General features: G+C 29.1%; 2 protein-coding genes and 1 pseudogene across 2 annotated transcripts; 1 reads left to right on the forward strand and 2 right to left on the reverse strand.

Annotated features, from left to right (window-relative positions):
• Positions 1-8846: 8846 nt before the first annotated feature.
• Positions 8847-11528, reverse strand: jef (major facilitator superfamily domain-containing protein 6 jef). Its single transcript, XM_065512379.1, has 6 exons — positions 11266-11528; positions 10941-11204; positions 10599-10871; positions 10382-10517; positions 9124-10314; positions 8847-9062 (listed from the first exon to the last, which is right to left on the reverse strand). Exons 1-6 carry the CDS (start codon positions 11526-11528, stop codon positions 8874-8876), a joined length of 2316 nt encoding a protein of 771 aa, XP_065368451.1. The 3' UTR covers positions 8847-8873.
• Positions 11529-19901: 8373 nt separating this feature from the next.
• On the reverse strand, positions 19902-20777 carry LOC135961984 (attacin-C-like; annotated as a pseudogene).
• Positions 20778-24738: 3961 nt separating this feature from the next.
• On the forward strand, positions 24739-25676 carry LOC135960540 (attacin-C-like). The gene is made up of 2 exons (XM_065511849.1): positions 24739-25104; positions 25179-25676. Exons 1-2 carry the CDS (start codon positions 24794-24796, stop codon positions 25576-25578), a joined length of 711 nt encoding a protein of 236 aa, XP_065367921.1. The 5' UTR covers positions 24739-24793; the 3' UTR covers positions 25579-25676.
• The last annotated feature ends 631 nt before the right edge of the window (positions 25677-26307 follow it).

The following is a 26307-nucleotide window of genomic DNA, read 5'->3' on the forward strand; positions in this document are numbered from 1 at the left end:
ACAATCTCTGAATGGGATTGTGCGAATACAGTCGATTTCAAGGTGAAAATTCTATCGGTGACAGTAAGGTATCCTGCTTTATTAATCTAATCTATGATTGAAGTTAATCTTAGACTACTAAAGATCTGAAACTAAAAGTCACACGATTCAAGCTAATCTTAGACTACACTAGGACTATTAAATAGCAACGATTGAAGTAAATCTAAGACTATACAAACCTCTACGAGGCTAATCTAAGACTGTATAAAGACCTACTATTGAAGGAGCTCTAAGAATGTATAAATATCTGAAGCTAATATTACATTGTAAAAAGACCCACGATTAAAGTAAATTTAAGACTGTATAAAGGCACACGATTCAAGCTAATCTTAGACTATATAAATACCAATGATTGAAGTAAATCTTAGACTGTATAAACCCCTGCGATTGAAGCTAATCTATGACTATAAAAAGTCCTACGATTGCAGCTAATCTAAGACTACTCAAAGACTATATAAAGACCTACGATTGAGGCTAATTTACGACTACTCGAAGACTATATAAAGACCCACGACTGGAGCTTATCTAAAAATACTCTAAGATAATATAAAGACCTACTATTGAAGCTAAACTAAGACTACTCGAAGACTGTATAAAGTCATAAGATTATATCGTAACCTTAGCATTCTAATTACATTTATTCACTAAGTCGAAATAAATTATGATTTTTTTAGTTGATTTTTATTGATTATTATTTAATGAATAATTAAAATTCAAATACAATTATTATTTCCTTAAAATTGTTTCTTTATTTTCAAACTTTATTAATTACTACTTTCACAAAATCCATCCTTAAAAACGTTGACGAGGTCCATTGAAATCTGGTTGGATAGGTCTCTGAGGTGGTAAAGTTTGTGGTCTACTGGGTCTTAAACCACTACCACCACTTCCAAATGGTTTCCGTTCAGCACTCACCAATGGAGAGGCCAAAGCAAACAAAGCAAAGGCAATAAGGATTAAGTGTTTGAAGAAATGCATGTTGCTTAAAATTTTTCTTGAGAAGTTTTCAAAGCTGTAGAAGATTGATAACTGATGTTAAATTTAAAATATTGAGATGCTTTTATAAAGAAATTCTTATCAGTTTCAAGACATTGAAAGAAGTAATTGAAAAATTAGCAAGCACTGGGTAGATCACACTAAAAAAGCCAAGGGGACATTTAAAACATGTTATCTAAAATAACAAGAGCAAACAAGAATGTTCAGGGTGATTCCACTTCAATATTCTGAAAATAAAATAATTTAAAATATGTCTTTATAAACCCTTAATTATATATTTTGAAATTTGTATTAAAAATTATTCATTCATATTTCAAACTTTAGCTGTGTCCAAAATTATACAGCGCAATTATGAAAAATTCCCCGGAAGTTTTTTCCCTTTTCGTTTTTTTAACATAGAATTTGAATAGGAAAAATGAGAAAAGGGAAAAAAAACTCTCATTGATAAGCTTAAATTATTGGAATAGGTTTCTTTTTCCGATTTTTTATATTAAAAAGAGCTTATTTTTGTTATTTATAAATAAGCACGTTCCTTCTTTTTTGTATTAACTAAAACAATAAATAAACAGTATTCTTTTAATAAACATAAAATATTAAAAAAAAAATCCCCTTTTCTATATAATATTTGTGGGATCTACTCTAGCCGCAAGATGTTTATGACTAGGTGAATCACAGACATTATCATTTGCCTAGTCTTTCACCTATTTTTAAGACAGAAACTGATAAGGACATCTTATTTTGGTTCATTAATCGACTATATAAAAGCAGCGGAATCTTTTAAAACCAACATTAGTTATTAATCTTCTACAGCTTAGAAAGATTCAACAGAAAAATCTTATACAACATGCAGTTCTTCAACAACTTGATTCTTATTGCCTTTGCTTTGCTTGCATTGGCCTCTACACTTGTGAGTGCTCAGTTTAATCCACATGGTAGCAATGGTGGCGGTGGTTTCAGACCTGGTAGACCACAAACTTTACCACCTCAGAGACCCATACAACCAAATTTTAATGGACCTCGTCATCGTTTTTAAGTATTTTTATTGCGAAAGTAGTTGAATCTCGAATTTAAAAATAAAGAATGAATTAAATAAAAGAAAATAAGCAATAATAAAGGTGTTTTTATTAAATTAAAATGACCGGAAAACAATTTTAATATTTTTGTATGAAAGACATTCTAAAATTATTTGAAAACTGAGTGGTTTTCATTGTTTTCCGGTCGTGTTTGTGAATCAGGACCTTAGAAATGCTGCAAGAAAAAAAGTTATCTTAGTCCCCTTTTACAGAAATTGAAAGGCAGACATGTTTCTCATTATCTTTTGAACTAACCGTCTAACGTCTGTCTGCCTTTCAATTTCTGCATTGTAAAAGGGGACTTAGTAGTTCTATGAATTTTACTTCGAATTTAATTTAATATCAGTTAGTAAATAATTGGTTGGCATCACTTTAAGGAAATAACTGTAATTTCCTTTTGTTTACATATTTAAATTACAGCGCTACCTGATAGTTTTAAATAAAAACGTCATTGCCAAAAATGGCAACAACTTATTTAGCATAAACACGCAATTTTTTAAATAATCATTTTTATTTACGTTTTTTGTTTGTTTGTTTATTTATAACTATATTTTTTATTTTATTAAACATTTAAAGTGTTTGTTTTTTGGTTTTAAATATATATCTATATTTTCTGGTTTGTATATTATATTTATAGTTATTAATAATAATTAAATGTAAATAATATCAATTTGTTGCTATTTATCAATCAATGATCTATGTTTTTTTTACTTTACTTTGCTTGTTTGTTTACAATATAAGGTAACTTATAATTTCATTTATAGGTTTCTAACTTAAAAAACCATAATATAGTCAATATTTTAGTAAATGTTTTTTTTTTTTTGTTTGTTTTTAATTTAGAAAATATTTATGTTTGCTTTCATATATTATTTATTATAAGTTCTATGCCAACGTATAAAATAAAATTTTTCAACATGGAACAATAAATTTCAAATTTCGTTTTGTTTAAAGATTGTTTCAAAAATTTTGAGAGTAAAATTTAACTAAAATGTTTGTAAATTAATATAGTATGTATATTTTTGGGGTTTTTATACTATTTAATATATTTATAACTTTAATTTGTAGTTTATTTTAAACATATATTAATATTTTTTTTTTTTTTTTAATATTTATATTTTTGTTTTATTTATATTTATTTAACATTTAAAATATTTGATTACTATGAGGCGGATTTTCATAATATCAATTTGTTTTAAATGTACATAGTGAAATATGCTAGTTAGTGGTTTTAGTTTTTGATGAAGGGAAATTACTTAATGTTTCGAAACAAAACAATGTAATCTAATACAAAATAATATTGTATTACATATTTACAAGAAAAGAATTAGGTTATAATAATTCATAAACAATTTAATAGAAATTCGAAACTTTTCAATAGATGTGAAAGAAATGTAATCTCATCAGAATAAAAAAAAATCTAAAATGAATAAACTCCCAATTTTTGGGGCCTTTTATTACATGTGATCAAATGTAAAAGTTAACAATACCCTATCACTATCTTAATAAAGATTTTGTGTATAGAAGGACTTCAGCCGGGCGTAATGGAATCAATATAATGCTAACCCTTATTACGCGAAACCGATGTCTGACAGAACCAGAGGAAAATCCCGTTAATATAGAAATGTATAGTGTTGCTCAAAATGTATAGAACTGAACTAGAACTGAACTAGAACTGAACTAGAACTGAACTAGAACTGAACTAGAACTGAACTAGAACTGAACTAGAACTGAACTAGAACTGAACTAGAACTGAACTAGAACTGAACTAGAACTGAACTAGAACTGAACTAGAACTGAACTAGAACTGAACTAGAACTGAACTAGAACTGAACTAGAACTGAACTAGAACTGAACTAGAACTGAACTAGAACTGAACTAGAACTGAACTAGAACTGAACTAGAACTGAACTAGAACTGAACTAGAACTGAACTAGAACTGAACTAGAACTGAACTAGAACTGAACTAGAACTGAACTAGAACTGAACTAGAACTGAACTAGAACTGAACTAGAACTGAACTAGAACTGAACTAGAACTGAACTAGAACTGAACTAGAACTGAACTAGAACTGAACTAGAACTGAACTAGAACTGAACTAGAACTGAACTAGAACTGAACTAGAACTGAACTAGAACTGAACTAGAACTGAACTATAACTGAACTATAACTGAACTAGAACTGAACTAGAACTGAACTAGAACTGAACTAGAACTGAACTAGAACTGAACTAGAACTGAACTAGAACTGAACTAGAACTGAACTAGAACTGAACTAGAACTGAACTAGAACTGAACTAGAACTAGAACTGAACTAGAATTGAACTAGAACTGAACTAGAACTGAACTAGTTCTGGAGCACTGTAGAATTCATGGATAGCCATTTTGGGTGTATGACTTCAAGGTTTTGCATCACCCGCTTTATAGTCCGACCATGCCCCGTCCGACTACTATTTGTTTCGATCGATGCAGAGCGCTCTCTCTGGTATACGCTTCACTTTGGAACAGAGTATCCGCAATTGGGTTGATTAGTTCTTGTCCTCAAAAGATGAGCAGTTTTTTTTTTTTTGGCTCGGAATCAATATGTTGCCAGAAAGATAGGAAAAGGTCATGCTAACGATGGCCAATACTTATTGCAGAAAAGTTTCAAAATAAAAGCTTAAAACTTTTTACTTATTAAGATAGAACCTCGCTTCTTGTTTTCTCAATTCTGATTATCTCCGGTTTATAAAGTTATTTATATTTTAGGAATACGTTAGATTTAGTGTCTGGGATATTACTGTTTTTAAAAGAAAAACTTCTCTAAAATTAGAATATTATTAGGAAACCCTTTAACATAACTTCCCTGTATACAAAAACAAAACGCAATGACATCATCTTCCACTATGTACACGTACAAGTTTTAGTAACATTTTGTTTTTCTCAGTGTATCTTCATGTGGGTATGTACGAATATGTATTAATTTTATGTACTTTTAATGTATCGTATATTAATCTTTGGTATGTATTTATTATGTACTTAATGCAGTTATATATATGTATGTATGTATATGCTTTATGTATATATAGTATGTATGTGTGTATATTTATGTGCATTTATGCAATATGTTTATAATGTAAATAGAATATTCTTAAAAGGTACAATACTAAGGTATGATGGTTTGTTACTCAGCGGGGAAAACATTAAAGCAAGCCTTCTGGAAGGCCTTAATTTGCTGAAATCGTTAACTTTTTGCACCGGAAATTAAAGTGATGCATTGGTTGCTAAAATGTATGGCATCACTGCTAACCATTTACTGGAAAAAAATCGTTTGACATAAAGCAGTGATGCCAATATTCCTTTTTTTAATGACAATGTTATACACATATGTATAACATTATGTCAAAAGAAAGCTGAATGGATGATTGTTTAAAACAAATCTTTTTATAAAAGCCTTTAAATTTCCCGCTGAATATGTAAGTGATAGACAAAAGTATGTATGGATATGAATATGTTATTGATATATGTATTTATGCGTATTTGTATGTGTGTATATAGACTACAGTAAACCGTTTTAAAACAAGCAAAACATAATTAAATCAAAACAAATTATTAAATAAAGCTTATATACCCTTGACGGACGGAACGAAAGTATTGCCAAATAAATGCTTAAGTGGTTTTTTAAGGTTTAGAGAACCCTTTATCAATGAATTCAAAAGCAATTATAAAAATTGAACAATAAGCTTACAAGAAAAATTTTAATTTCAAATATTTGTTTAAATTTTCCTTAAATATTTTCATTTCACAGCGCTGGTTCACATACGTCAAGTTTACTTGCGCAAGTCTTGAGTATGTAGATGACAGAGGAGAGAGATTGAAAAGATGATTCTTTCCTTTCAAGTAAACTTGAAGTGTGTGAACCAGCACAAAATAATGTAAAATTTTTAACATATAAATTTAACCTGAGTTAAATTGTTTGAATTTGCCTTATAACATTTATGGATATTGATAACATTTATAAAAAATTAAATTCTTTACAAAAAAACTTCATATTCATAAATAATTTTTAAATTTATCGATGATTTATAAAACAAAACTTTCGTACAAAATTTGTTCTATAAAAAAACCTTTAAAAGCCTGATTCAGAAACACAAACAGCAAATTTATTATAAAAATTTATATGAGAATATTTTTAAAATTATTTTCCGTTAATGTTTCTGAAAACGGAGTTATTTTCATAAAAAATTTAAGGCCTGATTCAGAAACACGATCGGAAAAAAGATTTTAAAATGTTTGTATGAAAATCAAATAATTTTTGAGTGTTTCTGAATCAGGCCCTAAAATGATGTGCCGTTCGGTTTTCTGAATCAGATACTAAATTTATAATTTTAAATATGAGAAATTTATTAAAAAAATGCTTAATGGTGGGTTTTAAAATTCATTCTTTAAATACTTAACTTCTGCTGGAAGTATTTATGAATATATTGCTAGAAAAGGTTTACTTATAATCCCGACAATTTAACTGAGCTTATATTCGTAAATACAGTAATTTTGCATTAATGCAGATTATTTAATGATTATTAGCGTTAAAAAACAGAATATTTGGCTACACAGATTTACATTAAACGGTTATTTTAACATGGTGTCTCCACGCGCAATAAACATGGAAATAATTATGTACTTAACTGTAATATGCTATTGCCAACACCATATGTTCAAAAAAGTTCCGTTATTCTGTCGATGCAAATGGCGGACAGTGACGTTATATATTTTCTTTTATTGCAAATTTACGGTATTTACGAATTTGCCCAGCTGTTTTTTTCCATTTTTCTTTCACTACTTTCTTAAGTAATGCATGATTAAACAAATTTAATGTCAAACAAAATTTTCAATTGAAAACTAAACATTTTTTGTGGTTGTTCTAATAAGTTATGTTTTACAATTTGTGTTTAAATTTATATAGTTTTTCTTGTTTGTATTGTATGGTTATTATTTACTTGTTTATTTATATAGATTTATTAATTATTTTAATACATTTTTCATGGACCATTTGTTTGTTTTAAAAAATATTTAATATAATACATGTGTTTATGATTTAATGGTTTTTCTAATGAATATGGTTTCTCTTTATTTTATTCATTCCATTTTCATTGCTTTTCCGTTTAACTAAACTTGTAAAGAAAATATTTGTAAATAAATTTGTAAATTTAGTTGTTTTAAATTTGAAAATAAATTGCAATATAGGCAACTTAGTAAAAACTAAAATTATTCTTTTATATTTTTTTTTTAATCATTATAGGCCAATTTTTACGATATGTTTTAAGTACTTTTTGTTTAGTTTAGTTTTACTTTTACTTTTTTATTTTGTTATTAAATATAAACAGTGAATCCCTTTTTTTGTGTAGTGTAATAAATTTTGTAGTTTACTGTACATAAGGTATTTTTGGTGATTGTTTCCATTACATTTGTTTTATTTATATTGCAGTATTCTTTTAAATATTACGTTCAGTGTATGTACGACGCCATTTTTATATAATTTTGTTAACAACAAAGCTTTTCAGAATAAATACACATACAGAGCGGAAACTCTGCTATCAAAAACCTAACTCAGTTGTCAAAAACTATGTTTAAACATAAAACCACATTCGTTTGTGTGATGATTTTAAGTAATTTTTTTTGTTTGAGTTTGTTTCTACCTTCCGCTCCATGTGTATTTCTCTATGGACAGGAGTTAATGTTAGGAGTGCAAGGATTATGGAGTGAGAGCCATGAATAGGGGCATTGGGGGAGGGGCAATTTTATTATTTAACACAAATTTTCTATTTTAATAAATAAATTATTTAATCTTAAGCTTATTTTAACTAAATTTAAACTAATTTTAACGAAATTATTTAAATATATTTTAAATTATTAATAATATTAACATAAATTATTGAAATATTTACGAACTTTTGTACCTTCTACAATGATTGTTGTTTTTTTTTTTTGGTTTTATTTTTTTGTTTAATGACTTTTTTCACAATGTGGAAAACTTTGTAAATTTTATGTTTTTTTGTTGAGTATTTGAAAAAAGCTTATTTACAAAGCTTTTGAAACTAGCAAGCTTTTAAGCTTTGTACCTTTTTCTTGTAAATTTGCTCTAGAGTTTTAAAAAAAAACAGCCTAGGCTAATAACTTTTAATATCAGTTGAAAACTATCATACTTGAGTTTAACGGTTTAAATACAAAATTGGAAGAATTTTTGTAAAGATGATGTCAGGGAAACAATTCGATAGAATTAATTCTTAATACAATTTTCGAATTCAAAATAAATTATATCTCTTAACCATTCCATTAATGAATCCATTATGATGTATTCGATTTGAATTAACAAACATTTAATCCTTTAAAGCATGAATCAATTCTGTTATGAATTAATTCCATTATGAACTAATTCAAGGTTGAATGAATTGTATTTAAATAAAAGCCTTTGAATGAAGCTAAAGATTTAGATATTGGGAATGGATTTATGGAATGAATAGCAGACATTTGTTAATGCCAAATTAAGATTTTAGTGAATTAAGCTCAAATTGAATTCAAAGCTCTCTTCGTCACGAATTAAACACTTCTTTATTTCCAAAGAATTAAATTATTAAGAATATCTATAAATTTTTTCACAGACATCTTCTAAATCAAACATTTTTCCAAAAACATGGTAAATGCTTTCTTAATTTTTGTTTCCAAAACAAAGTCATTTTATAAAAGATCAAAAAAAAATGAGCCTGAACTAAAGATTACCTGTTTAATACTCTTATTGGGTACCAAATGGATTACTGGCACCGGGTATATCCAGATTACCACCACTGGTCTGATAAGTACCATATGTATTGCCAGTGCCGCCATTGGGATTCATTTCATTGAGTCGCGTATTGGACAAAGCGCGAGGTATAGGATTACTGGGCACACCATGAGGAGCCAAATGGGAGGTCTCTTCAGCCACCTAAAAATTTCATCAAAATATTAATTTATCAAATCATTTCCTTATTACTAAATTCACTTACCTGATGAGGATCTTCTGTTACGGGTATATCCGAGATAAAACCTTGCTCCTTGCGATAAAAGTTCACGAATATAAACAGACCCAACACAAACAGACAGCAGATGCCATACCAACGGAAGGTATTCGTGGTGCCATAGTATGTCACAAACATACCACCAATAATCGCACCACATCCACGTCCCAAACCATGATGTATGCCCTGTAAAACGCCCTGAGCCGAGGCTCTCAAATGCTTGGGTGTATTATGAGCTATATACGAACAGGAGGCAGCCCAAACGGCAGCATGAGTTATACCCTGCATCAATTCAAAAGGCAACACCATCCAGGGATTACTTATGTAGGATATATACAGGAAACGCAATACATTGCCCATCAAACCCAAACACAACACCTTCACATGACCAATTTGGGTGATTAAACGGAAACTAAAGAAATAGGCGAAAATTTCCGAAACATGATTGATGACCGAGGCCACGCCAAACAATGTGGGAGTACCGCCAAAGTCTTGCAAATGCCAGAACAAGAAAGTGAATATCAAGCCAATGCCAAAGCCCATATACCAGGCAACAAATAAGAATGAGGCTGTCTTTATGTCCTTGAAATAAGTAAACACTGTCATCCATTCGGGTAATTCCTTGGTGGTTTGAGCAAACAATTTCGATTCGGCACCAATTTGAGGTTTAGGTCCACCAGTGCCTCCACCTAAGAAACCACCGCTGGCGGTAGTGGGACCCGTAGATCCAGCACCCACAGCTAATGAAGGCAAATTTAGTTGTGCCGCCAACTGATTCATAGACTCCTCCTCGGCCTTCTTATTGGGATCAATAACATCCTCTGGATTTTGGGTTTCCAATTCAATGGGCTCATATTTAAAGGTAATTTTGGAAGCGCAGATTATAGCGCCCGTCATGAGAACCGTGAATATGGCAAAACACACATTATAGTTCTTCTCCATATGACCAGCACCGCAGGGATGATGAGAGAACGAGGTGGAATGATCCAAAACAATGCCCACAACAAACATAGAAATACCCCAGCCCAATGAGCCGAACATACGTTGGTGGCCATATTTATCCGCATCGTCTCCCAGAAGAGTTATAACGGCCGAGTCGGCCAGGGTTACAGCAGGGGCACTGAAAAATTCTCCAATTAAAATGACCAATAGCAAAAGGAAGAAAGCTTTTTGGATGTCCTAAAAGGGTTACAAATTTAAATCATTATTAAGAGGGATCTAAAGATTCAAAACAATGTAAACTTACCGGTGTCCTATAGACCATACTGGAAAATATGGGAGTTACATAGTCACTGTGTTGTTTCTCATCATAATTGCTAACGAAATTAATGTGTATGGGGGAGATACCAGCATCAATATGAGGTATAAAGGAGCGTTTGCGTCTGAAAAAGATTTAACAGAAAAATATGACTCAATTAAACGGTAAAGGAAACCTAATTCCATTTTAAAAGGTGCCAACTCACCTTCTATGCGACTCTTCAGCGACTTCATTAGCAGGCATGCTATTTAAACCAACAAGGGCAGCGTGATTATCTAAAACTTCTCCACTATCGTCCTTCAATTCGGATGAATTAAATGCAGACAAATCACGTTTGGTGCGCGTATATGTTAACACGAAATCTGTTTGGTTGCGCTCTAAACATTTCACCGGTTCCGGCTTGATAAAGCTCAAAGGTATGGTAAACAAAACCCAGCAAGCTAAAGAGCCCAACAATAAAACTTTACCGCGACGGCATCTATAAATTAATAACAAAATTATTATAGGCTTATAAATACATAAATGTTTCTTTATAATTAAAACCCACCTATCCGCATAGGAACCCCAAAAGGGAGCCGATAAAAATTCCACAAATGGACGCATGCCTATAAGTATGCCACACTGGCCGGGATTCATGCCCATTTGTTTGAAATAAACACCCATCAAGGGAAACAGAGAACCAAAGGCGGCATAAAAGAAAAAATAAAAACCCTTAACGGGTATTAATTCGTATTCGGTGGGGCCGAATAGCATTTCAATAATATCCGAATGGCCACGAATTTTGTGGGTACCCTCCTTGGGTTCGGGGTAACTGAAAATAACGAACTATGAAATAAAAAACCCAAAGTTAATTTTGCTTTTCAATAACTTACAGTGTTGGATCAACTTCTCCCTCAGCATCCACATCTACCCGAGGTCTGGCTACAAAGGGCTGCTGTCCTGGCATGCCACCTGTACTTTGAGCATAACCAGCATCTTGTCCATAGCTTGTATCTTGCCCATAACTGGCATCTTGTCCATAACTTGCGGTTTGATCGTAACTATAGCTGGGCTGTTGTTGCTGTTCATAGGGATTACCGCCACCCATCCCCGAGGGTGCCCCAAAGGGATTTGCACCTCCTCCAAATTGACTCATTTTGAAGAAGTTGTAATGTAAATGATTTCTGGTAGAACGGTTTTACAGACTTGCGAAATTTCGATGTAATTTGTTTTTTTTTCTTTTGTTGTAAGAGGAATCTGAAAAGAAAGTAAGGAAGAAATAAATATTAATAGCGTTTAAAAGGGTTTAAAATGTCCGGGATATTTGAGTTTTAGTATAGTTCAGAGATTTCTTATTTCAAAACGATCTCCATTGACCGTAACGCGAGCTCTGGCTTCATGAGCCTCATCGCTGAACACAATTTTCTGATATAACAGTCGTCTATAAGTTGCCCGAATCGATGACTGATTTTCAAAGTAAATTTGGACAATTTAGTAGCGTTGTTCAAGCGCCAATCTATACCTGATGATTTGCCAGAGTATGCTGATCACAAATGTCAAAAAGTGACGGCTCCTTTGACAGTTAACCCTTTCGTAATTTCTATTGGGCTTAAATAAAAGGACTTATTTTTCCAAAACCTTATTTTGTTGGCTACTGTTGGACAGTAGTATCTTTAATGGGCTTAAATATAAGAACTAAGGTCTTATTATAGGGAAATTTGTCCGAAACATTATTGTGTTGGCTACTGTTCGACAGTAGTATCTTTGATTAAGGGAAAGGAACAAATTACTGAGACAGGATACATTGAACCTCAGTTATATCATTGGGTTTTGAGATTTTGTTGAATGGTTCTTTGACACATTTCTGGATTTCTCTATGGCCATATCGAATTTAACTAGCATCTAATGAGAAAGAATAAAATTTCAATGTTGTTTAACTTATGTAAAATTAAAGTGCCAGTGTCTTCAATCGAATCTTTAATTAAGAATAAGAAACTACTGGCTGAAACGTAAGGGGGAGGGGGTTATTTGATAGTATATTTATTCTTTTATATCCAATTTCCTTCATAACTATGATCTTTTTGTACCTAACATCTAAAGATCTTCAGATAATGTATATTTCCGTCTGCAGTGCATCTATCTATCTGCCTCTGGAAGCTGGCTGTCATGCTGAGATACCGAATTTGCTCCCCTTTCTGATAAAATGCAAGTTCTAAACTAAGACAGCTCAGACAGTGTATGGAAGAACTGTAAAGGCTAGGTCGTCTATCTGAAATGATGCTAGTTTGGGTCCCTGTGAATAGGTACTACTACGGTAATGAAAAGGCAGTCTAGATGGGTAGAGAAGGATCCACTTTAAATGTCTCAGATGAAGTATCTGTCGCAATTAGAATTTTTCACGGGAAGCGTGAATTTCAAAATGAATCCCGATTTCCCGGGAAATGAAAAAGTGCGGGAAAAGAAAAACTCTAGTCGCAATACCGTTGGGAAGAATGAATGCTCGGTTCTTCATTTATCGAGATACAGATTTCCAAACATCGAGACATCGAGTACCAGACTTTGTGATCGAATTGGATATACATATGAGTGCAACAGCTTAGATCTAGTATTCCTTTCACTAACTTCTGGACTTGATCAAGTATTTTACTCTCGTGTAGCCGACACTGTTTATTGCTCACTCAGCTGAAGAACAATACCGCTGATTTGACGCGTTTCTGTTGTTAAACAATGATACTGTAAATATAACTTTAAGACCAGAGGAGGGCGGCAGATATTATAAATATGATCAAGTATTTTGCGTAAAAATTTAAAGTTTATTTTCGACATTTCTATTCTTTATCTTCGGTATGAAGGTTCTTGGTAAATACCCTGGAATATCTTCTATAGCTTGTAGTATCCGTTTTAGAAACATTTATAAAACTTAGTAATAATCAAATCGACAAAACATATCCAATAATCGATGAATAAGTACATTTTGCTAGATTCACGTGGACTTTACAAAGGAAGTTTCAAAAGCGATCCTCATTTAGCAGAATATTCGAAACTAACGCGAGTCGATTTTAATGCACGTAAGACTCAATGTTGTATGTTAACACACAAACGCACGACATATAATGTTGCTTCATCTGTTTCTATGAGTGGTGTAAATATTAAGGAATCAGAAGTTATCGATGTTCTAGGCATGAGAATTCAGTGTGATGTTCGCTGGACAAAACATATTTATCAAGTGTCGAAAGAAGCATTCAAGTGTCTCGGTTTTCTAAGACGGTGTAAGAAATACTTCACTTCATCTGATCTTCTTACTATTTACACCACTTATATCCGACCCAAAATGGAATACAACTCTCATGCATGGGCCGGTGCTTCGAAGTCTATTTTGGAGTTACTCGACCGCGTATAGGAGTGGGCGAAGGTGCTTATCGGCGACAGTAGGGTATCCAGCTCTATTGATTCTCTGGAGCATCATCGCAATGTGGGTTGTGTTTCACTATTCTATCGATACTACAATGGAATGTGTTCTGATGAAATTATTGAACTCGTAGGGAACTTCGTAGTTTCTTACGAAATACGTGTTCATCAGCGGGGGCTCATCCATTCGTGGTCGGTTGGTCAGTGGATCCCACAACACACTACAGAGAAAATTCTTTTTTTAGCCGTACCGTCCGTATGTGGAATAAGCTTCCTGTCGAAGTATTTCCTGTCCCTTTCAATGTATTAAAATTCAAATCAAATGTCCACAAACACTACTCCCTCTATCCTCCTTCCCATCACCTATTTTCCTAGTTCCAACACAATGCATTGCATGAGTAGGGGTGATCACCTGAGTGCTGGTCCAAGCGAAAAAAAAATATAACGATCTCGAGCTTGATAAAAACCTCTGCAAGTCTAGCAAACATTTCAAAATGCAAGATAAAATAGCAAATGCCGTAAAAACTAAATAATTTTAATAAATTTTGACCACGATACACGAAATATTAATTAAGAAAGGGTGAGTTATTATGGGCTATAAAACTATTGTAGCGATATTTGATTAATTATTCAAATTTTGATTCTATTGTAGTTTATCGGAGTTTATTTTTACTTTAAATTAGGCTTCAATCCTAGTTAACTTTATACTTTAAACTAGGATTTAATCGTTATTCCTTATATACTTTACATTAGGCTTCAATCGTAGTTCATTTTATACATCAATTTAGGATTTAATCCTTGAACCTTTCGTTCTTTAAAAATTTTCTTCAATCTTAGTTCTTTTTATTCATTTAATTTTGCTTCAATTGTAATTCTTTTTATTCTTAAAATTTTACTTCAATTGTCTTAGTTCCTTTTATTCATTAAATTTTGCTTCAATCGTAGTTCCTTTTATACTTAAAATTTTGCTTCAATCGTAGTTCCTTTTAAAACTCCTTGATCCTTTTGTTCTTTAAACTTAGTTCATTTTATTCATTAAATTTTGCTTCAATCGTTGTTCTTTTTATACACTAAATTTTACCTCAACCGCAGTTCCTTTTATACTTTAAATTTTGCATCAATCACAGTTCCTTTTATAATTTAAATTTTGCTTCAATCGTAATTCTTTATATTCTTCAAATTTAGCTTTAATCGTTGTTTCTTTTATACTCTAAATTTTGCCTCAACCGCAGTTCCTTTTATACTTTAAATATTGCTTCACTCGCAGTTCCTTTTATACTTTAAATTTTGCATCAAACGCAGTTCCTTTTATACTTTAAATTTAGCTTCAATCGTAGTTCTTTTTATTCTTCAAATTTAGCTTTAATCGTTGTTCCTTTTATACTCTAAATTTTGCTTCAATCGCAGTTCCTTTTATACTTTAAATTTCGCTTCAATCGCAGTTCCTTTTATACTTTAAACATTGTTTCATTCGCCTCAATCGCAGTTCCTTTTATACTTTAAATATTGCTTCACTCGCAGTTCCTTTTATACTCAAAATTTTGCTTTTATTCTTTTAATTTTGCATCAATCGCAGTTCCTTTTATACTTTAAATTTTGCTTCAATCGTAGTTCTTTTTATTCTTCAAATTTAGCTTTAATCTTGTTCCTTTTATACTCTAAATTTTGCTTCAATCGCAGTTCCTTTTATACTTTAAATTTTGCTTCAATCGTAGTTCTTTTTATTCTTCAAATATAGCTTTAATCGTTGTTCCTTTTATACTCTAAATTTTACATCAATCACAGTTCCTTTTATAATTTAAATTTTGCTTCAATAGTAATTCTTTATATTCTTCAAATTTAGCTTTAATCGTTGTTTCTTTTATACTCTAAATTTTGCCTCAACCGCAGTTCCTTTTATACTTTAAATATTGCTTCACTCGCAGTTCCTTTTATACTTTAAATTTTGCATCAAACGCAGTTCCTTTTATACTTTAAGTTTTGCTTCAATCGTAGTTCTTTTTATTCTTCAAATTTAGCTTTAATCGTTGTTCCTTTTATACTCTAAATTTTGCTTCAATCACAGTTCCTTTTATTCTTCAAATTTAGCTTTAATCGTTGTTCCTTTTATACTCTAAATTTTGCTTCAATCGCAGTTCCTTTTATACTTTAAATTTTGCTTAAATCGTAGTTCCTTTTATACTTTAAATTTTGCTTCAATCGCAGTTCCTTTTATTCTTGTTCCTTTTATACTTTAAATATGGTTTTAATCGCAGTTCCTTTTATACTTTAAAATTTGCTTCAATCCTAGTTCCCTTTAAAACTTAAAATTTTCCTTCAATTGTAATTGTAATTCCCAAATGCTTTTTTACAATATAATTAATACAGTGGTGTACAGTTGTTGTTAACATCAGTGTCAAATAAATATGAAAATCTTTACACGTTCAAATCGTATAAATCCAGAGATTGAATTAGAGAAAGCTATATAAATAATTTGGGAGATTGAAAATTTATTCAACTTAACCTATGTCTGTTGCAGTCTATAATTTATCATCATTTGTGTGTCATCTCAAAAAAAGTAAATCGCAAACAATTAGTTATAATTCCCGAATGAGTTTTTGTCTCCCAAAAATAATAATAAAACCCCATAAAAAGATTTACAATTGTCTCTAAACATATTGTAGGGAATTAAAGCTTTAAACGTTTTACATAATCTGGCATAGTGTGAGTGAGTTAGTGTGTGTATATGTATGTGTGTGGGTAGAATTTAACACACATTTTTGCAGCACTTGTCAACTGTCAAAATTCGTATAGATTTTTGTAGGTATACTCACTTCAGCTTCTTTCTTTCGTTTCGTTGCATAAAAAAAATCTAAGATAAATTCAAGGTTATAAATAGAAATTTTTCAAATAAAATCAAATATTGCTTAAGTTTTTAAATTTAAAACAATTAATCGAAAATATTTTAGTTTTAGAAACCATAATTTTTTTAAATTTTTTCTACACACTCAAACTATTACACACATATACATTTTTTGTTACTTGAAGGCCACACATACACTTATAACTTGAAAATATTCGATTTTTCATTCATATCATTTTCTTATCCTTAAGGTGAGTAATTTCATTCTCAAGTTTTTTATTAATTTTTAGTTTGCTTATTAATTTCGTTGAATTTTTATTTTAAAATTACCTTTTTCAATTAAATAAATTGTATTTATCTTGTTTTAAAATATCTATTTTCCACTTGAAGTTCTCATTTAAATTCTCTTTGTCTGATTTGGTTTATAATGGTTTATAATCGATTTTCCGTGGTTTATTTTAAGTTTCCAACGCGTAACACCAGACTGAATAGATTTTCTTAGCTTTTCTTTAACAATGACATTTTCCTCTAAACTTAAAGCTTTTTATTTTCAAGTCTTTTTTTTTATTTCATTTGCAATTTTTAAACTATTTGACTTAATAAAAAACATCCCCTTGAAATTACCTGTTAGTTGTTGTTGAGGAATTTTACATTGTTTATAAATTTAACAGTTATTGAGAGAGAGAGACCGAGAGCAAATGATGAAAAAGGAAGAGTAGGAAGCAATTTAAGCAGGTTTTTGTGGGGGCTTTAGTTGAAAGGAAAATGGTATTAAATGTCAGACAAGTATTTTATACATATTTATAGGAAGGAAACTATTTATTAATAGATATAGTTATTTACTTATATTTTTATAATAATATTAGCCAATCTGGTTCGCATTCATAATAAAACTATAAAAGGATTTTTTTTAAAAAAAAATATTTACGATTGAAGCCTAATTTAAAGTATAAAATTAACCCTAATTTAAAGTATAAAATTAACTAAGATTGAAGCCTGATTTAAAGTATAAAATGATGTTTGATTGCAGCCTAATTTAAAGTATAAAAGGTTGTTTGAAGCCTAATTTAAAGTATAAAATGATGTTTGATTGCAGCCTAATTTAAAGTATAAAAGGATGTTTGATTAAAGACTAATTTAAAGTATAAAATGATGTTTGATTGAAGCCTAACTTAAAGTATAAACTGAACTACGATTGAAGCACAATTTAAAGTAAAAAATTATGTTTGATTGAAGCGTAATTTAAAGTATAAAACGAACAAAGATTGAAGACTAATTTAAAGTATAAGAGGGTGTTTGATTGAAGCCTAATTTAAAGTATAAAATGACTTACGATTGAAGTTTAATTTGAAGTATAAAATAAACTACGATTGAAGCCTAATTTAAAATAAAATTATGCTTGATTAAAGCCTAATTTAAAGTATAAATGGATGTTTGATTGAAGTCTTAATTAAAGTATAAAGCGAACTACGATTGAAGCCTAATTTAAAGTATAAAAAGATGTTTGATTGATGGCTAATTTAAAGTATAAAGTGAACTACGAGTGAAGCCTAATTTAAAGTATAAAATGATGTCTGATTGAAGTCTAATTTAAAGTATAAAATGAACTATGAATTTAGCTTAATTTAAAGTCTAAAAGGATGTTTGCTTGAATCCAAATTTAAATTATAAAATGAACTACGATTTAAGCCTGAGTTAAAGTATAAAAGGATGTCTGATTGAAGTCTAATTTAAACTATAAAAGGATGTTTGATTGAAGCCTAATTTAAAGTATAAAATGACGTTTGATTGAAGCTGAATTTAAAATATAAAATGAACTACGATTGAAGCCTATTTTAAAGTATAAAAGGATGTTTGATTAAAGCCTAATTTAAAGTATAAAACGATGTTTGATTGATGTACAATTTAAAGTATAAAATGAACTACGACTGAAGGCTAATTTAAAGTATAAAAGGATGTTTGATTAAAACCTAATTTAAAGTATAAAACAATGTTTGATTGATGTCCAATTTAACGTATAAAAGGATGTTTGACAGAAGCTTAATTTAAAGTATAAAATGATGTTTGACTGAATCCTAATTTAAAGTATACGAGGATGTTGGATTGAAGCCTAATTTAAAGTATAAAAGCATGTTGGATTGAAGCCTAATTTAAAGTATAAAAGAATGTTTGATTGAAGCCTAATTTAAAGTATAAAACGATGTTAGATTAAAGCCTAATTTAAAGTATAAAATAAACTACGATTGAAGCTTAATTTAAGGTATAAAAGGGTGTTTGCTTGCATCCTAATTTAAAGTATAAAATGAACTACGAGTGACACCTCATTTAAAGTATAAAATGATGTCTGATTGAAGCCTAATTTAAACTATAAAAGGATGTTTGATTGAAGCCTAATTAAAAGTATAAAATGAACTACGATCGACGCCAAATCGAAATGACAAAAGGATGTTGGATTGAAGCCTAATTTAAAGTATAAAATGAACTACGATTGAAGCTTAATTTAAAGTATAAAAGGATGTTTGATTGAAGCCGAATTTAAAATATAAAATTAACTACGATTGAAGCCTAGTTTAAAGTATAAAATTATGTTTGTTTAAAGCCTAATTTAAAGTATAAAAGGATGTTTGATTAAAACCTAATTTAAAGTATGAAACGATGTTTGATTGATGTATAATTTAAAGTATAAGAACCACAAGAAACAACCACAAAATAACAACAATAATTCCATATGAAGTCAATAAATTCTGAAAATCTTGTTCATTTCTTAAATACTTAATACTAAAATGAGCTTTTTTGTTTTTTAGTTACAGCGCACTTCCGTGTTTTATTGTGTGGCATAAAACATCATTGTACTTTTCTTCAACTAGTTTTTGATGAGACTGACACAACAAGCGGAAATGTGTCAGTCTATTATAAAGATTGACATAAGACCTTAGGATATTGTAATAATTTGAAAAAAAAGGGATCAACTGCTATTGGAATTACAAGTACTTTTAAGGGCGGATGAACAAAGAGGCACTCACAAACAAAAATGGCAGCAACAAGTGGATGTGGGCAAAGGAAAAGTGTGTTAAAATGTTTTTGAATTGTAGGCAATTAGGATTTTTCTTTCTTTCAGAGACAAATAGTTAGTTTGTATTCACACACAAACTAAACTATTTGCTGGTTAAATTTAAACGATTTTTTGGGAAGAATTTTCTAAAATTTATTTACAAAAGACTTGTTTTGAGTTTAATATTTAACAAATTATTTAATTTTGCTAACTTTTACATTTTGATTTAAATCTAAAGTATATCACATATCAATAACTCTACTTCAATAATATTCATCTTAACCAAACATATGAGTTAAACCCAAACCAGCTCCGAAATCCTTCTGGCCACTTAAAGGACCACTAATCCATTTTGAGGCTGTACTCGATAAATCCAAGCGTGTATTACGATCCTGAGATGACCACAGATTAGCTTTACCAGCCAATTCTATTTGGCGGCCAAAATCGGGTATCTTAATTTCACTAAGACTGGCTGCATGACCATTAATATTCGAATAGTCCAAACCATGGCCATTACGTTCGAATTTGTAGCCATTGGCCAAAGTGTTATCGGATTGAAAAGCTTTCACACTGACTTTATGTTGGCCATCATTGAATATGTCAGCTTTAAGACTCTTGGTCAATGAATCACGAACATCGGGTATATGTTCTTTGGTAATAGCGGCACCTAAACCATTGCTAGAATATTTAGAAAAATAATATTTTTAATTATTAAATTTTTCAAATAAATTTATTTAAATTAAAACTTACTTATTATAAGCCAAAGTGCCTCCAGTAGCTACCGGTCCTCCTTTGGTATTACCCGCTGCAAAAGCCTGAGCAACAATATTGTGTTCGGGAGTGCCTATACCAAGTCTACTTTGGCATTATTGCCGCCAGCTGGATTGGTTGATATCTCACCTCCCAATACTGCTCGGCGTGCACGCATAATGCGTGGTGGTTCAGTAGGTGGAGGATAGTAGGGCAGTTTCTGATAGTAGACTTGTTGAGGATAAGCTTCATTTAATGCTGCCATGAGAGCTACTGATACGATAGTTAAAATATAGAATTTCATTTTGATTTAAAAAATCTTTGCTAGTCGAAACTAAGTAAGAACTTTATGAGTATATAGTCAAAATGTAATTGTTGCCTGTTTGAAGATTAATCTAAGGTTTTATAGTATTTGCTTGGATTAGTTTTTTGAGGCTTATCAGTTGTTCAAAAAAAAAAGCATGTAGTCTAATAATCGAGGGGACTTTACTAACTTATTAGTTTAAGTTTAAGATCAATTCAGTTGTTTATGTTCGTCAATTATGCTTGGGTTTTTCCGATTTACAAATTTTATTGATTTGTGATTTTTAATTTGGGGGTTTTATTCGGTAATATTGGACTATTTATTAGATTATTAGTTTAGATTTATTTAGGTGGATTTTTGTTACAAATGAAATAATAGTTTTACTCTAAAATTTTTTATATCTCTTTAAAGAAATAATTTTTTTAAGCATTTTTGCCAATTTTTAAAATAGTACTAAAAATACTACTTTTTCAAAAAGTATGAAATTTTTAATTTTTACTAAATAATCTTTATGTTTGTAAAATTTGCTTTAAAAATTTAAATTTGTTTTTTTTTAATAGTTACCATTTAGTAGTAAATTTTTACTACTTTTTTAAGAAAAAATTGTTGAAAATTATTTAATTTATAACTATTACATTCATTTAAAGAAGTACTTTTAGGAGCAATTAAAAATTATGATTTTTATCAATTTTAAAAATAGTAGTAGAAATACTACTTTTTGAAAAAGATTAAAATTTTTAAATTTTTGCAAAAAAATCTTTATGTTCATAGAATTTGATTTAATAATTTAAATATATTTTTGAATATTTTGCAATTAGTAGTAGATTTTCTACTACTTTTTGAGAAAAAGTTGATAAACATTATTTCAATTATAACTATTAATTTTCTTTATAGAAATTATTTTAGAAACAATTAAAAATTATGACTTTAAGCAATTTTTAAAAATAGTAGTAGAAATACTACTTTTTGAAAAAGTTTAAAATTTTTAAATTTTTACAAAAAAATCTTTATGTTCATAGAATTTGCTTTAAGAATTTAAATTTATTCTTTGAATAAATCAGTAGTAGATTTTCTACTACTTTTTGAGAAAAAGTTGATAAAAATTATTTCATTTGTAACTAATTTATGCCTTTGAAGGAATATTTTTAAGATCAATTTAAAATTAGCACTTTCATAAATTTTAAAAATAGTAGTAGAAAACTACTTTTTGAAAAAGTTTAAAATTTTTCAATTTTTGTAAATAATCTTTATGTTCATAAAATTTGCTTTAAGAATTTAAATTAATTTTTAGAATATTTTCCAATAAGTAGTATATTTTCTACTACTTTTTGAGAAAAAGTTGTTAAAAATTATTTAATTTGTAACTGTTGTATTGTTTTGAAGGAATACTTTTAGGATGATTTGAAAATTATCACTTTCATCAATTTTAAAAATAGTAGTAGAAATACTACTTTTTGAAAAAGTTTAAAATTTTTAAATTTTTCTAGAGAATCTTTATGTTCATAGAATTGCTTTAAGAATTAAAATTTTTTCTTTAAATATTTTTAAATTTTTAGTAAATTTTCTACTACTTTTTGAGAAAACGTTGTTAAAAATTATTTCATTTATAACTATTACATTCCTTTAAAGAAATACTTTTAGGAGCATTTAAAATTTATCACTTTCATCAATTTTAAAAATAGTAGTAGAAATACTACTTTTTGAAAAAGTTTAAAATTTTTAAATTTTTGTAAATAATCTTTATGTTCACATTAATTTGCTTTAAGAATTTAAATTCATTTTTAGAATATTTTCAAATTAGTAGTATATTTTCTACTACTTTTTGAGAAAAAGTTGTTAAAAATTATTTCATTTGTAACTAATTTATGCCTTTGAAGGAATATTTTTAAGATCAATTAAAAATTAGCACTTTCATCAATTTTAAAAATAGTAGTAGAAATACTACTTTTTGAAAAAGTTTAAAATTTTTAAATTTTTCTAGAGAATCTTTATGTTCATAGAATTTGCTTTAAGAATTAAAATTTTTTCTTTGAATATTTTTAAATTTTTAGTAAATTTTCTACTACTTTTTGAGAAAAAGTTGTTTAAAATAATTTCATTTGTAACTATTACATTCCTTTAAAGAAATACTTTTAGGATGATTTGAAAATTATCACTATCATCAATTTTAAAAATAGTAGTAGAAATACTACTTTTTGAAAATGTTTAAAATATTTCAATTTTTGTAAATAATCTTTATGTTCATAAAATTTGCTTTAATAATTTAAATTTATTTTTAGAATATTTTCAAATTAGTAGTATATTTTCTACTACTTTTTGAGAAAAAGTTGATGAAAATTATTGAATTTGTAACTGTTGTATTGTTTTGAAGGAATACTTTTAGGATGATTTCACAATTATTACTTTCATCAATTTTAAAAATAGTAGTAGAAATACTACTTTTTGAAAAAGTTTAAAATTTTTAAATTTTTGTAAATAATCTTTATGCTCATAAAATTTGCTTTAATAATTAAAATTTATTCTTTGAATATTTTATAATTAGTAGTCAATTTCTACTACTTTTTGAGAAAAAGTTGATGAAAATTATTTAATTTGTAACTGTTATATTCTTTAGAAGGAATACTTTTAGGAGCATTTAAAAATATCAATTTCATCAATTTTAAAAATAGTAGTAGAAATACTACTTTTTGAAAAAGTTTAAAATTTTTCAATTTTTGTAAATAATCTTTATGTTCATCAAATTTTCTATAATAATTTAAATTTATTTTTTTAATATTTCAAATTAGTAGCAAATTTTCTACTACTTTTTGAGAAAAAATTGTTTCATTTATAATTATTACATTCCTTTAAAGAAATACTTTTAGGAGCATTTAAAATTTATCAATTTCATCAATTTTAAAAATAGTAGTAAAAATACTATTTTTTATAAATGTATGAAATTTTTGAATTTTTAGTAAGGAATCTCTATGTTCATAGAATTTGCTTTAAGAATTTAAATGTATTCTTTGCATATTTTCAAATTAGTAGATTTTCTACTACTTTTAGAGAAAAAGTTGTTAAAAATTATTTTATTTATAACTATTACATTCCTTTAAAGAAGTACTTTTAGGATGATTTGAAAATTATCACTATCATCAATTTTAAAAATAGTAGTAGAAATACTACCTTTTGAAAAAGTTTAAAATTTTTAAATTTTTAGTAAATAATCTTTATGTTCATAGAATTTGCTTTAAGAATTTAAATTTATTTTTTGAATATTTTCAAATTAGTAGTAAATTTTCTACTACTCTTTGAGAAAAAGTTGTTAAAAATTATTTAATTTGTACCTGTTATATTCTTTTGAAGGAATACTTTTAGGAACATTAAAAAAATATTAATTTTAAAAATAGTAGTAATGAAGGGTATAAAAATACTACTTTTTATAAAAGTAAGAAATTTTTAATTTTTAGTAAAGAATCTTTATGATCATAGAATTTGCTTTAAGAATTTAAATTTATTCTTTTAATATTTTACAATTTTTAGTAAATTTTCTACTACTTTTTGCGAAAAAGAAATACTTTTAGGAGAATTTAAAAAAAATTTTAAAAATACTACTTTTTGAAAAAATAGTACATATGTTGAAAAATATATTTTTTGAAAAATAGTTAAAATTATAATTTTATTGTGATAGAAATTTTTACCTTAAATGTAAAATACATAAATATTTCAATATCCCTTGTCTAGAATTTTTAGAAAAATGTTAATACTTTTCCTAAAATCTATTATTTTATAGTAAAGTAAATCCCCTTTCATTTAAGCTGAACCAACAGTTTATTCCCCTTAAGAACAAAACACTTGTATTTAATTTCTTAACTAAATTATTCATGTTTAATATAATATTTCTAGGGGGTTTCCTTAAACAAAAACTGATAAGGCAAAGACAATTTAGGAAGTATCTTTTCATTTTTCAAATCATAATAAAAAGTATAAATACTTAGATGAAGATCAAAACAGACATCAAAACAGTTTTGTAAACCTATTAGTAAACTACACACATCAATTTAAACAAATTAAAACTCCTATAAAATGAAATTCTATATTTTAATTATCGTATCTGTGGCTCTATTAGCAGCCTTAATCGAGGCTTTTCCTCAACGTGTCTACTATCAAAAACTGCCCTACTATCCCCCGCCTACCTCACGACCACGCCTTATACGTGTAAGAAGAGCTGATTTGGGAGGCCAGATCTCAACAAACCCAGCTGGTGGCAATAATGCCAAAGTAGCCTTAACTCATGGTATAGGCACTCCTGACCATAATGTTATAGGACAAGTTTTTGCAGCGGGTAATACTAAAGGAGGTCCGGTAGCTACTGGTGGCACTGTCGCTTATAATAAGTAAGTTTAATTTTATACAAAAATTCTTTTAAATAAGTAAGTTTTTAATAATTTTCTTATGTACTTTTGTTTAGTAATGGTTTTGGTGCCGCTATTGGCAAGGAGCATATACCCGGTGTCCGCGATACTTTAACCAAAAGTCTTAGTGCCGATTTATTTAATAATGGCGACCATAAATTGAGTGCCAACGTTTTCAAATCTGACAACACTTTGGCTAATGGCTTCAAATTCGAACGTAATGGCCATGGTTTGGATTATTCGAATATTAATGGTCATGGTGCCAGTATCAGTCAAAGTAATATACCCGATTTTGGCCGCCAATTAGAATTGGCTGGTAAGGCAAATTTGTGGTCTTCTCAGGATCGCAATACACGTTTGGATTTAACCGGCTCGGCTTCCAAGTGGACCAGTGGTCCCTTGAGTGGCCAGAAGGATTTCGGAGCTGGTTTAGGTCTAACCCATATGTTTGGTTAAACGAAGTTTAAGTAATTATAAATTTAATCGTGATATAGTATTTATTTAATGTTATAATTGGCTTAAGATAATAAAACATATTAAAAGATTACAACTTATGACTTTTTCTTTTCGGGGAAACAAATGTTGCCTTTTCCGGCCTCTTTTTCGAAGAAAGCTTTTCTTTAAAGTGGTGGGTCCAAGAAAAACAAGATTTTTTTATAGAAAATACTGTTATACAAGATTTTCTATGGAAATTACTGTTATACACAAGATTTTCTATAAAAAATACTGTTAACATACGATTTTTTTATAGAAAACATTGTTATACATACGATTTTTATCTAAATCTCAACATGATTACACCAAGGGAAGATCAGTTGAGACTGCACTTCACTCCCTAGTAGGGTACATCTAGAAATCCATAGATTTCAGCAATTAATCGCTCATGGCCTTTCTGGATATTGAAGGGGCCTTCAATAATGTGAAATCTGCAATTATCGTATCGTCCCTATATTATTTAGGACTTGATCAATCCATTTTTCAGTTCATTACCTACCTCCTGAACTAGAGGATCATTCGTTTAAAATTGGAGCGACTACTATCCCTAGATCTGACAAAAAAGGCACTCCCTAGGGGGGTATCCTATCTCCACTCCTATGGCTTTAAACTGTCTGCTTAGGAAGTTATATTCTCAAAACTGTCGGCTATGCAGATGACGTAGCGGTGGTAGTTTCAGGGATTCATATG

Source organism: Calliphora vicina, chromosome 5 (genome assembly GCF_958450345.1).
Source record: "Calliphora vicina chromosome 5, idCalVici1.1, whole genome shotgun sequence".
NCBI lineage: Eukaryota > Metazoa > Arthropoda > Insecta > Diptera > Calliphoridae > Calliphora > Calliphora vicina.